This window comes from Vulpes vulpes, chromosome 14 (genome assembly GCF_048418805.1).
Source record: "Vulpes vulpes isolate BD-2025 chromosome 14, VulVul3, whole genome shotgun sequence".
NCBI classification, from domain to species: Eukaryota; Metazoa; Chordata; class Mammalia; order Carnivora; family Canidae; genus Vulpes; species Vulpes vulpes.
The window spans coordinates 109,813,467-109,826,142 of NC_132793.1; the positions used below are offsets into that span (position 1 = coordinate 109,813,467).

The 12,676-nt window shown below is 43.3% G+C and overlaps 1 protein-coding gene and 1 pseudogene across 1 annotated transcript in view; both read right to left on the bottom strand.

Moving 5' to 3' along the window:
* Positions 1 to 4,203: 4,203 nt before the first annotated feature.
* LOC112923298 (FXYD domain-containing ion transport regulator 5-like) lies at positions 4,204 to 5,382 on the bottom strand (annotated as a pseudogene).
* Positions 5,383 to 10,250: 4,868 nt separating this feature from the next.
* Positions 10,251 to 12,676, bottom strand: part of RNF4 (ring finger protein 4) — a 36,841-nt gene continuing 34,415 nt past the window's right edge. Inside the window, exon 8 of the mRNA XM_025998995.2 lies at positions 10,251 to 12,444. Within this exon, the coding sequence (XP_025854780.1) occupies positions 12,295 to 12,444 (150 nt within the window). The 3' untranslated portion in view covers positions 10,251 to 12,294. The remainder of the gene's footprint in view (positions 12,445 to 12,676) is intronic.

Here is a 12,676-nt window from a genome sequence, read left to right on the forward strand (position 1 = left end):
CACCTGTAAACATGAGAATCCATCAAGGATCACCAGTCATTTAAGAAATGGGTCAAAGGCAGATACAAGAAATGTGTGTGTAATGGGGGCAGGCAAAGAAAGTGCTAATGGAAGTACTCAAAATTTTTCAAAAAGCTGTTAATAGCCTGAAAGATATTTAAGCAAGGAGTCCTGGAAACTAAAAATATAGCCAAAATCAAGGAAATTCAGCAAAAGGGTTGCAAGATAGAGTTCAGGAAATTATCCAGGAAATAAAACAGAAGATACAGAAAATTACAGAGAAATGAGACTTAGAAGTTCAAACCAGGAGGTTCAAAAACTTTCTGAGTTTGGGGGGGGGGGGGGGAGTGGAGAGAAATAACTTTCGAAAGAAATAATACAATTTATAGGAAATAAGGACTTGAGTGTCCCGATTGAAAGAGTCCACCAAGGATGGTGACTAATTGTGGAAAGCCAGATATAAACAAAACAGTCTAAAACATACAGAAAGAGGGCAGCCTGGGTGGCTCAGTGGTTTAGCGCCATCTTCAACCCAGGGCGTGATCCTGGAGACCCGGGATTGAGTCCCACGTCGGGCTCCCTAAATGGAGCCTGCTTCTCCCTCTGCCTGTGTCTCTGCCTCTCTCTCTCTCTCTCATGAATAAATAAATAAAATATTTAAAACATACAGAAAGAGGCGCCTGTGTGGATCACTAGGAGGCATCTGCCTTCAGCTCAGGTCATGATACTGGGGCCCTGGGATGGAGCCCCCATGTCGGGCTGCCAACTCATTGAGGAGTCTGCTTCTCCCTCTGCCCTCCTCCTGCTTGCTTCTCTCTCTCTCTCTATCTTTTAAAAAATAAATAAATAAAGCATAAAGAAAGGAAGTTACATAAAAAAAAGGTATCTCACTAAATGTCTTAACAGTAACAACATTCAATGCTAAATAGTGGAGCATGGATCTCAAAATTCTGAAAGAAAATTACAATGTAGAACTGCATAGTCAGATAACAATTTTGGACATTCAAACTATATTTTACAGGTAAACAGACTGTAACATAGTAACAACAAACCCTAAAGTACTAGTATAGGCATACCTGGGGGTTTGGTTCTAGACTATTGCAGAATATTCTAATAACGTGAGTCAAATTTCTGTCTTCCCAGTGCATATAAGAGTTATGGCTGCACTATACTATGGTCTGTTGGGTGTGCAATTGCATTTTGTATACCAAAAAGAATGCCCATACTTTAATTTAAAAATACTGTATTGCTAAGAAATGTTAACCATCATCTGAGCTTTCAGTGAGTTGTAATCACTGACCACAGATCACCATAACAAATACCATAATAATGGAAAAGTTTAAAATATTGAGAGAATTACCAAAATGTGACAGACACAAACTGAGCAAATATTCTTTAAAAAATGGTGCCAAAAAAATAAAAATGGTGCCAACCGACTTGCTTGAGATAGGGTTGCTACAAACCTTTAATTTGTAAACAGCATAACATATGTGAAGCTCAGTAAAGCAAAACACAATAAAATAAGATATGCCCATAGGTATATTTCTCACACGCACCTGAGACTGTTAAGTTACCTCTCTTCCATTTTCTGACATGTGACCTCAAAGGTCACCCTATCTCGACCATGATGGAGAGGGCTTGGAAATTAAAAATATAACAGAAATTATAAAATAAGGCCAACAGTAGGGTTGCAAGATAAATTATCCAAAAAGTAGAAAGACATATGGAAAATAGAGAAAAAAGTTCAGTAGAGGAGGCAGGATGACTTCCTAGTAGTGGTTAAAGAAAAAAAAAAAAATCAAAAAGTAAAAAACAAACCAAACCAAACAAAAAATCTGAACCAGCCCTGTCCTCTTAGAACAGGACTACGGAAGCCCGTGAGGAAAAGTAGCACCCGACATTTTAAGTTATTTGATGTCTGTAATCAAGGTAGAAAAGTGGATACATGGCAGGTGTGATAGAACATATACCAGTCATTACCTGATACAGGAAAAATGTGAATGCATGCCTAATTATCGGTTTAACTAGGATGTCTGTATACACACACAATATAAGAAAAACACAATATTTAGAGAATTGGAGTGCTATTTAACACATAGGACTAGGATCCAGTTTTCCCTGAGTGTTTTCCAGCTCTTAGAACGCTGGGCTGTGAGGATTTGTGTGAAAAGAGGATACTATCATGGAGTCTTCTGGGGTGGAGAGACAAACTGACTTAGGGTTACAACTGCAGAGAGTGGGATGAGTCAATCACTGAACCTGATTGTTTTTCTCTGAAGACACTGCCAGATTCTCGCAGTCTGCAGGCAAGAAGCTAAGAGACAAAGCTTCTGAACAAAGACACAGAGAAGCAGAGGAAGGGTTCTGGCAGTCTCACCAGGCTGAGAAGATGAGGATTATAGGTCAGAACTAAACAGAGAGAGGTGCCCTGGTGTCCACTGGGAAGTGAACCACCAGTAGACAGAGTTTGCTGAACTGCAATATGGCTTTAATACAGCTTAGTGTGAATGAGGCTGAGGGCACTGGCACCTGCTCTATTTACCTAGCAGAGTAAGGTATCTGTAGCCACTACCATTCCTTGTGCACAAGTTCAGCCTTCAGTTAAAAATTTCCTGGCGTGTCAAGGCACAGGCCCTTTTGACTGAAAATAAAAACACAAATGACTATAAAAACCTGTAGGTGAGTCACATACTGGAGTTAGTAGGCAAACTGTAATTAACATGCTCAAGAAAACAGAGAAAAAGGTGCAAAACACATGAAATAATGGAGAATTTCACCTGGGAATTGAAATCTATAAAAGTACTGGAAAAAACTAAAAGATTAGACACAACAAGAGGACCAATGAACTGGAAGATAAATATAAAACATCCTAACTAGAAAAAAAAGAAGTGATAAAACAGAAAAAAAGATGAAGAAATAGATCACACACAGTTGAAGGTCTAATAATGTGTAATCAGAGAATAAGGCAATAGAATACCATAGAAGCAGAGCTCTCCAAAGCTGATGCCAGACACTAACCCATTTCAAGGGTCCCTGTGAGTCCCAACTAGGATAAATACAAGTAAATCCACACCTAAGCACATCATTATCAAACTGTTGAAAACAAAGACAAAGAAAAAATGTTAGCCAGAGAAAATATTCACTTCTCTTCAGACATGACAGCTAGCTGCAGTAGAAATGAAGCTGGAAGACAATGGAATGACCTAGTTGTTATACACTCACACACACATGAAATTGGATATACACAGGATTTTCTACCTATATAGAGATATAACCTTATTTATACTTTTTTCATTTAAACATATATTCATTTTTTAAAATTTTATTTATTTATGATAGTTACACAGAGAGAGAGAGGCAGAGACGCAGGCAGAGGGAGAAGCAGGCTCCATGCACCGGGAGCCCGATGTGGGATTCGATCCCAGGTCTCCAGGATCGCGCCCTGGGCCAAAGACAGGCGCTAAACCGCTGCGCCACCCAGGGATCCCTAAACATATATTCATTTTAAATTTTTAAATTGAGTTGTCTCATTTTTTTTGTTCTTGTTGAATTGTAGGAGCACTGTAAATATTCTGGTTCTTGGTATCTTAGCAGATATTCCAAGCAGGTGATAGGCAAAAATCCTCTCCCATTCTGTGAGTTGTCTTTTCACTGTTATTATCCTTTGAGGCATATAGGTTTTTAATTAAGTCAAATGTATTTTTCTTTTTGTTGTATTTTTGGTGCTACATTTAAGAAACTATTGCCAAAGCCAAGAAAAATATAATACAGAATTTACCACTTGAATCCTCAAGTGCACACACTGTACAAGTTGTTTTTAACTTGCCTTTATGTTTTCTTCTATGATTTTTTTTTTTAAGTAAGCCCTAGGCCCAATGGGGGCTTGAACTCTTGACCCTGAGATCAAGAGTGGCATGCTCCACTGACCACACACCCCCTTCTTAGAATTTTACAATTTTAGCTCTTAAATTTAAATCTTTGATCCATTTTACATTAATTTTTGTATATGGTTTAAAGATTCAACTTCATGGGATCCCTGGGTGGCGCAGCGGTTTGGCACCTGCCTTTGGCCCAGGGCGCGATCCTGGAGACCGGGGATCGAATCCCACGTTGGGCTCCCGGTGCATGGAGCCTGTTTCTCCCACTGCCTATGTCTCTGCCTCTCTCTCTCTCTCTCTGTGTGACTATCATAAATAAATAAAAAATAAAAAGATTCAACTTCATGTTCATGCATGTAAATATCCCATTTTCCAAGCACCATTTGTTGGAGACTTTTCTTCATTGAATGGTCCTGAAACTCTTATTGACAACCATTTGACTACAGAGGTGAGGGTTCATTTCTGAACTCTCAATCTTATTCATCTATTTATTAATCCTTATACCAGCACCCCATACTGTTTTTTTTTTCCCAAGGACCACAGTGCTTTACTTTTCGTCTGAACAGAATGGGTAATTGGGGGGCAGTGCCCAGGGAGCCGGGCAGCCCTCAGGGTGGGCAGGGTGGGGAGCAGAGGGGCCTCGGGCCGTCAGCCCCGGCTCTGGCTCATCCAGGTCTTCCCTCCCAGGCTGGGCTTTACTGACTATTCTGTAGGAGAGGGGAGGGAGGAGGCTGGGCACGGTGAGCTGGTGAGGACTCAGTCCTGGGGTGCCCATCGATGGGGTTGCCGGCCCTACTTCCGAGGGCCTCACCTGTTATAATTCCGACATAACTGGGGTAACCGCCTACATTTGCCACTCCTGAGGATGGCAATGCCTGTGATGAACAGCACAGCTGCGACCAGCAGCGCCCGCTTCCGGAGAGTGTCCTCGTCGTAGGAGAAGGGGTCGTCCTCGCTGGAACCAGTTGGCCCGAGGGGGGGTCCCGCCTGATGTCTCTGCCTGGAGACTGTCTCTTGGAGAGCGTGGTGCCTTTGGTGGGTTCAGGAGGAGTTGCTCTCAGGCTGCTCTTGCCCGTTGTCATCGTCGCCATCGCCCAATCTGCTGCTAGAAGCTCGGACGCTTCCGGGGGTTGTGGGGTCTGGGTCCCCTCCATCTGCTCCCATGTTGTTCCACCAGTCTGCAGGCCCATCCGAGGTGTGGACTGGGGTTCCCGGTGGACTGTGTCTGGGACTGGTTGGGTCAAGGCATTAACGTTCACACTGGTTAGATCTGCTGGAGAAATGGATGTGGCCTCCTTCAATATCTGTCCTCTGGAGGGGAGAATCAGGCCAACGATGGTGAGGAGACACAGGTGACCAGAGAGCGACATCTGAGCCCGGCCCGGGCAGAGGGGAGGCGGCGCGGGCGGAGCCCAGGAGAGACTCACGTCCGAGCTGGGGGTCCCGAGCCGGCAGCCTTGTGGGCAGAGGGCGGCGGCCCGGCGGAGCCCCATACTGTTTAATTCCTGTACCTTCCTACGTTTTCATTTTTTTAAAATATTTTTAAAATTTTTCATTTATTTATGATAGTCACACACAGAGAGAGAGAGGCAGAGACATAGGCAGAGGGAGAAACAGGCTCCATGCACCGGGAGCCCGACGTGGGATTCGATCCCGGGTCTCCAGGATCGCGCCCTGGGCCAAAGGCAGGCGCCAAACCTCTGCGCCACCCAGGGATCCCCTTCCTACGTTTTCAAATTGGGAAATCTTCCAACTTTGCTCTTTTTCAGGATGGTTTTAGCTATCCTGAGTCCTTTGAAATTCCATACAAATTTTAGGATTTTTCCATTTCTATAAAAATTGCCATTTTTTTTTTCCTTGAGAGACACAGAGAGAAAGAGGCAGAGACACAGGCAAAGGGAGAAGCAGGCTTCTCACAGGAAGCCCAATGCAGGACTCTATCCTGGATCCTGGGATCACGCCCTGAGCCAAAGGCAGACACTCAACTGCTGAGCCACCCAGGTGTCCCAAAATTGCCATTGGTTTGAGAGGGACTGCACTGTTGTATTGTTTTGGATAGTTTTGCCATCTTAACAATAGTAAGCCTCTCAGCCCAGGAGCATACGAGGTCTTTCTCAAGTTCATTTCTTTCAGCAAGGTTTTGTAGTGATTTCTTTCAACAATGTTTCAGTGTACAAATTTTATACCTAATTGGTTAAATTTATGTGTAAGGATTTTATTCCTTTTGATGCTACAAAAATGGAACTTTAACTTCCTTTTCATTTTTTTCATTTATTTATTCATGAGACACACGGGGGGGGGGGGGGGGAGAGAGAGAGAGAGAGAGACAGGCAGAGGGAGAAGCAGGCTCCAAGTAGGGAGCCTGACATGGGACTTAATCCTAGGTCTCCAGGATCAGGTCCTGGGCTGAAGGTGGCGCTAAACCGCTGAGCCACCTGGGCTACCCTAACTTCCTTTACAGATTAATTGACCAGTGTATTCACTTACTGATGAATTCGTGTCCTGCAGCTTTGCTGCATTCACTTATAAGTTCTCACAGTTATTTACGTGTATTGTGGGGTCTTTAGTTTTCTACTGCTGTGCCATATACAGATACTCTTCCTCCTTCATTCTCCATGTATCTTTTCCTTCTTTCTTGCCTGACTGCTTTAGCTTGGACTTCCAGTACTGTTGGGCAGAAGTGATGAAATAAAGCACTTGTCCTGTTCCTGATCTTAGAGGAAAAGCTTTGTCTTATCACTGAACATCTTCACTGTGAGCTTTTTATTCATCTATGGCCTTTATTGTATTGAGGTGCTTTTCTGTTCCTGGTTTGTTGAGTGTTTTTATCATGAAAAGGTGTTGGGAAACACTTGTTCTGCCATGAGTTGAGGTGATCATGTGTTTGTTTTTTCCCTAGTCTATTAACGTAGTAATTGCCTTGATTCCCATAGGTTGAGCCACTCTTGCATTCCTTGGGAAAGACCCACTTGGTTATGGTGTGTAACATTTCTAATATGCTGCTAAAGTCAGTGTGTTACCCATCTGTTGAAGACTTTTGCATCTATTTTGAGATATTACCCTACAGCTTTCTTTTCCTATAGTGTCTTTATGTGGCTTTGGTATCAGGATAATACTGACCTCATAGAATGACTTAGGAAGTGTTCTCTTGAATTTTTTTGAAGAAATTGGAGAAAAGTAGTATTCTTTACATGTTTGATAGAATTTACCCATGAAACCATCTGGTAAATGGGCTTTTCTTTGTATGGATTTTAAATACTTCAATTTCACTTTTCATAGGTTTACTCGTTATTTTCTATTTGGAGTCAGTTTTGGTAGTTTTATTTCTAGGAATTTATCCATTTCATCTAGGTTATCCCATTTGTTGGCATACAGGTGTTCTTATTAGTCTTTTATAATCCTCCCTACTTCTATAAAGCTCAGTAATGTCCTTTCATTGATTTTAGTAATTTAAATCCTTTTTGCTTTATCAATCTAGCTAACCACTTCTCAATTTTCTTGAGAAGAAATGTTTCTTCAAAGAAACAACTTCTATGTCCCTGGTTTTGTTTTCTTTTTTTTTTTTTTTTAAATTTTTATTTATTTATGATAGTCACACAGAGAGAGGGAGAGAGGCAGAGACACAGGCAGAGGGAGAAGCAGGCTCCACGCACCGGGAGCCCAACGTGGGATTCGATCCCGGGTCTCCAGGATCGCGCCCTGGGCCAAAGGCAGGCGCCAAACCGCTGCGCCACCCAGGGATCCCTCTGGTTTTGTTTTCTATCATTCATTTCACTTATTTTTTACCATTACCTTTCTTCTGCTAGCTTTAGGTTTAGTTTGCTCTGCTTTTCTTTGTTCCTTAAGACATACAACTAGGCTATTGATTTGACCTTCTGCTGTAATATATATATTTATAGCTATAAAGATCCCCCGAGCACTGCTTTCACAGTATCCCTTAAGTTCTGTTGTTTTCATTTTCATTCTCAAGTTATTTTCTAATTTCCTTTGTGACTTCTTTGACCCACCAGTTGTTTGAAAGTGTGTTGTTTAATATCCACTTATATGTGAGTTTTCCTGAATGTTCATATCCTGTAACACAGTAATTTCACATTTAAGTATATACCCAACAGGTATGGGAGCAAAGCTGCCCCCAAAAGACATAACAAATGTTCACTCTGGGCCATTAATGGCCAAAGCACCTAAGTGACTGGAAGAATGGATAAACTGAAGCATAGTCATCTCATGAAATACTATATACAAGTGAAATGAATAAACTACACAGCATGAATCTCACAAATATGATACTGAACCACAAATATGATACTGAACAACAGAAGCCACCCAAACCCGAATACATATTGAAGACTTTGATCTATTTTAAGTTCAAACAACAGTTAAAACAAAATTATGGGGGGATTCCTGGGTGGCTCAGTGGTTTACCGCCTGCCTTTGGCCCAGGGCATGTGACCCTGGAGTCCTGGGATCGAGTATATGACTTAGGACTCCTGCTAGTGTTACAGATGGAACACTAGCTCCCTGCATGGAGCCTGCTTCTCCCTCTGCCTGTCTCTGTCTCTCTCTCTCTCTGTGTCTCTAATGAATAAATAAATCTTAAAAAAAAAAAAAAGTGATTAAGGTTGCATTTTTGGGGGAATTAAATTATAATTATAGTCAAAGGAGTGATCCCAATAAAAATCAATACCTTAATCTTAAAAAAAAAAAAAAAAAGCTGGCAAGAATAAGGCTTCAAAATTACACCAACAAAGGATTTAGATACTGGAATTTACACATGCAGAACATAAAACTGAGAAATCTAATTTTTAATATCTTTTTTTTTTTTAAGATTTTATTCATGAGACACAGAGAGAGGCAGAGACATTGGCAGAGGGAGAAGCAGGCTCCCTATAGGGAACCTGATGTGGGACTGGATCCCAGGTCCCTGGGATCAAGTGAGCCAAAGGCAGATGCTTAACCACTGAGCCACCCAGGCACCCGAGAAATCTCTAATTAAAAAGGGAAGGCATAAATATTAATGATAAAAAAGATGCTACAGAGATTAATTAGCTCATAAGGGATAATGAAGAACTTCATGCCAAAAACTTGTGGAGATGAAATGTATGAATTCCCAGAAACCAGCAACTTAACAAAACAAAAATGTACATAATTCTCAAGCATTTGAAAAAAAATCAAATCAGTATTTTAAAATCTTTCCTCAGTGAAAACAACAATTCAGAGATCTTATTTATAAGTTCTATTTCAGTCAAGGAATACCAGTTAGGATACAGAAAATCTCTCATCTCTTTGTAGGGAACTCACACTACTTTGAAACCAAAATCTGGCAAAGACAGTCTGAGAAAAATCATAGGTCATTTTAACTATACATAAACATGCATTTCAAAAAACCTTAAAATCAAATATTAGCAACACAAGGTAAGTTAATATATAGAAAGAAAACATCACAACCAAGGTGGATTTATCCAAGAAATGCAAGGTCTTACGTGGAGAAAAAAAATAATAATAAAGGATTGTACTGTAAGTCCCCTTGCCTTTCCCTAGAACTATTTCAAACCTTGAGGACTGCAGCTCACTGTCCCTTCTTACTCTCCTGGAACTCCTGTACCTGACCTTTACATTTTGACTTTTTACAGGCTGGGGGGGGAGGGTAGGGTGGGAGAGAAGACAATCTACCTCAAGGAATGTACACCCCAAGAGGGCAGCGATATACAAGGTTTCTCAATACCTGCCAGAACCAGGTGCAATACCAGGGCATTACAAATGTGCAGTGAATGTTCAAATTAACTGCATTTTCCTCTGATCTGACTTGTCTCCAACTGAAGGTAGGGCCTCTCAGCTAAACGAGGCCAGCACATTCACCTTTTTTACCTCTGGGGCCACTAGAGAAGTGAAAGAAGCAAGCTTAGCCATCACCAACTGCCTGGGAATCCCAAGCTCACTCCTGGCACTGATCATATAAGGCATTGACTAGTAGCATACCATGCCCTCCCGGGCCCCCACTCCAGAGTGGAAGGCAACTGGGTCTGAGTGGTTGGGGCAGGGTGTGCACTGCACTGTCAAATTCCTGGTCCATCTAAGTCCATGCTGGTTGGAGCCCCTCCTTTGAGCTGGTACTGGTCCGCCCCACAGCCAGGCTTGGTTCTTACAACTGAGATGAGGATGCTGCTTGACTAAGAACTCCAGGACCTGGACTTGTGGTTCCACTCCAAGAATGAACTCTCACCTGCTAGTTTCTGGATCAGCAGCCAGACAAGCAACTTTCCTGCACACAATGATGAAATATGCTAAACTGGAGTCAGACAGGAATCACACATCTTGAGTAAAAGGGAAGAAAATCCATCCCAGAGAGCAAATTAATGCAAAAAAGAAATCTGGTTCAAATTAATGGTTTTATTTCCATCTGTAACACTAGCAGGAGTCCAACAGACTGATGTACATGGATATAGTTTAAATGTAACAAAGAAAGATTTGAACTATGTACAATGAAGAAAGGAAAATGATTTTTTTATCAATCTTTTCCTATTTTGCAGTTTCTGGATAGTAGAAACTAAACATTTTTTCCCCAATTTAATTTAGTATGAAGGAATACAACCTTTATGATCAACCATTTGTCCTTAAGCACAAAACTTAAAGGAGATTTTGGCTGCATGGCGGTCTTGGTTTCGGAAGTCTGGGTACTGCTGGAACCTAACAAAAGAGTTTCCACGAAGCCCAGAAGGAACTTAATGGCAATGACGTCCAAATAGAGGGCAGACATACCTAGCATCGTGCCGATGAGAAATGATGTCCTGCCCTCCTTGACTCCAAGTAGAAAATTACTTTCATCCAAATTAACTGGAAGTGAGCCAAAGTTAAAAAGTCAGAATGAAGAATAAAACATTTCTTTTCACATACAGGAGGGACACTCCTTCAGCCCCGTTTAAAGTGAATTCTGTGCCGAGTCCCTGCTCCTTCAGAAGGGTAAACTGAAGGTCAGTTATTGCTAGCAAAGCCAGAGGAGGCCCTGTTCCCACCTTGAAGATGTTTCACATGAAGAGGCTGTTGGTTTGGCTTAAAACCCTCTGAAGAAGGAGGGTGCAGAGGCAGAGGCAGGTTGACACGGCAAGGCCTCGCTCCCACTAGCTGCCCCAGGCCCTGTGCTGTGAGGGGCAGCTCAGGCCACCCCGCTGCCTCCTCCAGGACCAAGCAGAGCATGTTATCTGGCTGCCCTGGGGAGAAGAGGCCACCGTACTTTGCCAACCAAACCTATGGAGCAGTCAAAAGCCCAAAGGATCAAAGCCTATTGAAGGCCAGAAGAGCAGCTTCTAAAATGAATGTCAGTTGGTGTGGGGGTGGGGGTTAAAGCTGAAGGCAGAGCCCAGCTAACATCAGGTGGGCCAAATTCTCTGGGCAGCCATGACTTGGACAACAGCATGGACATGGGTGGCTGGTAAGGCCACAAGTACTGCCACCACCTCCCAGTATTTATGCTTGAGTAGACATTAGGCAGTGGGAACTGAGGACCAGAGGGCATGTGGCAAACACAGGATAGATCTTATCAGAAAACAGAGAGGATACCTGACCACATGTCTGCCCAAAGTACCTAGCATGGCCTGTGCCAGGTGAAAAGCTCTGGGACACGGGTTAAGTTCCTGAGAACGGGTGGCAGGTAGGACTGGGTGGGACAGGCACTGCTCCACAGGCACCACGAGGACTCTGAGGAAACACTTCCAGTGCTACATCTCCTGGGCTGCTGAGAAGTAGACAAAGAACAGGCTTTATTGCACATTTCGTTCTTAGGAAACTGGGAATTGCCCTGTAGAGATTCTCCTGACCTGCAGAACCCCCCTGCACATTGATGCTAGGGTACAGGTGGGATCACGAGTAACCTCTGACTCAAGGGAAGAGTCCAGTGGTGGGTCTTTCCAGGGCCATGCTCACAGCCGGGATCCTCAGGCCGGATGGACCTTGTTGGGCTTGGTCACCATGGCGCTTGCCCAGGAGAGCTGGGCAGACCTGCCTGCTCTCTGACCAGGACCAGCCCCTGGCGATACTGCCACAAGGAAGCTGGGACAAACTTTCCAGATGGGGAGAATTTCTTGCAAACATGCATGTTCCAGAAAGAGGCTGGAATCATGATTCTTGGTTCCAATGTGTCTAACTCCCTCTCTCCTACCCTGGAAGCAGACCGCCCAGAGTAGTAGAGATGTAGATCCTGGCCTGGGTGGGCCCTGGCTCCAGCTCCACAGCAGTAAACTGGAGGCAACGAAAGGGTCTAAGTGGGGTTTGGAAACAAAAGAGCAGTTTACATATCAGATGTTGGTTTTTTGAAATAGTCTTTTCGAGCTCGGGGTATTGAGGCAGAGAACCCACGAAAGGCCGTGTGGAGAACCCAACAGGCTGTCTGTCCATCCACCTCTCCCAAGCAGCTCTCCATACTTCATATATAAATGGGGTGGTATCGTTTGTGGTTGATCTTTTTCCTGCAAGTCGGGCAAGTATTAGCATTCTTAAGGGCATCGCGGAGGCATTGGCTACAAAAGACGTGGCCACATTCTGTAGAAACAATGAGTCGTCCATTCTGTACAATCTAGAAAACATAAAAAAAAAAGAAACAGCTTTTGTGTGTGCCCTGGTCCCAGAGCAGCAACAGTCCCCAGAGAACCCTACTTCTGCTGAGCTGAGAGGAGGAAGGGCTAGGCAGGTCCAGAGAACTGAATATACCCACCTGCTCTGCGGTGTCAGGCAAGCATGAGCAGGGCCTCTGAAGCTGAGAGCAGAGGCAGGAGCCACTCTCCTGGCAGCCATGGCCCAAGAGTGTT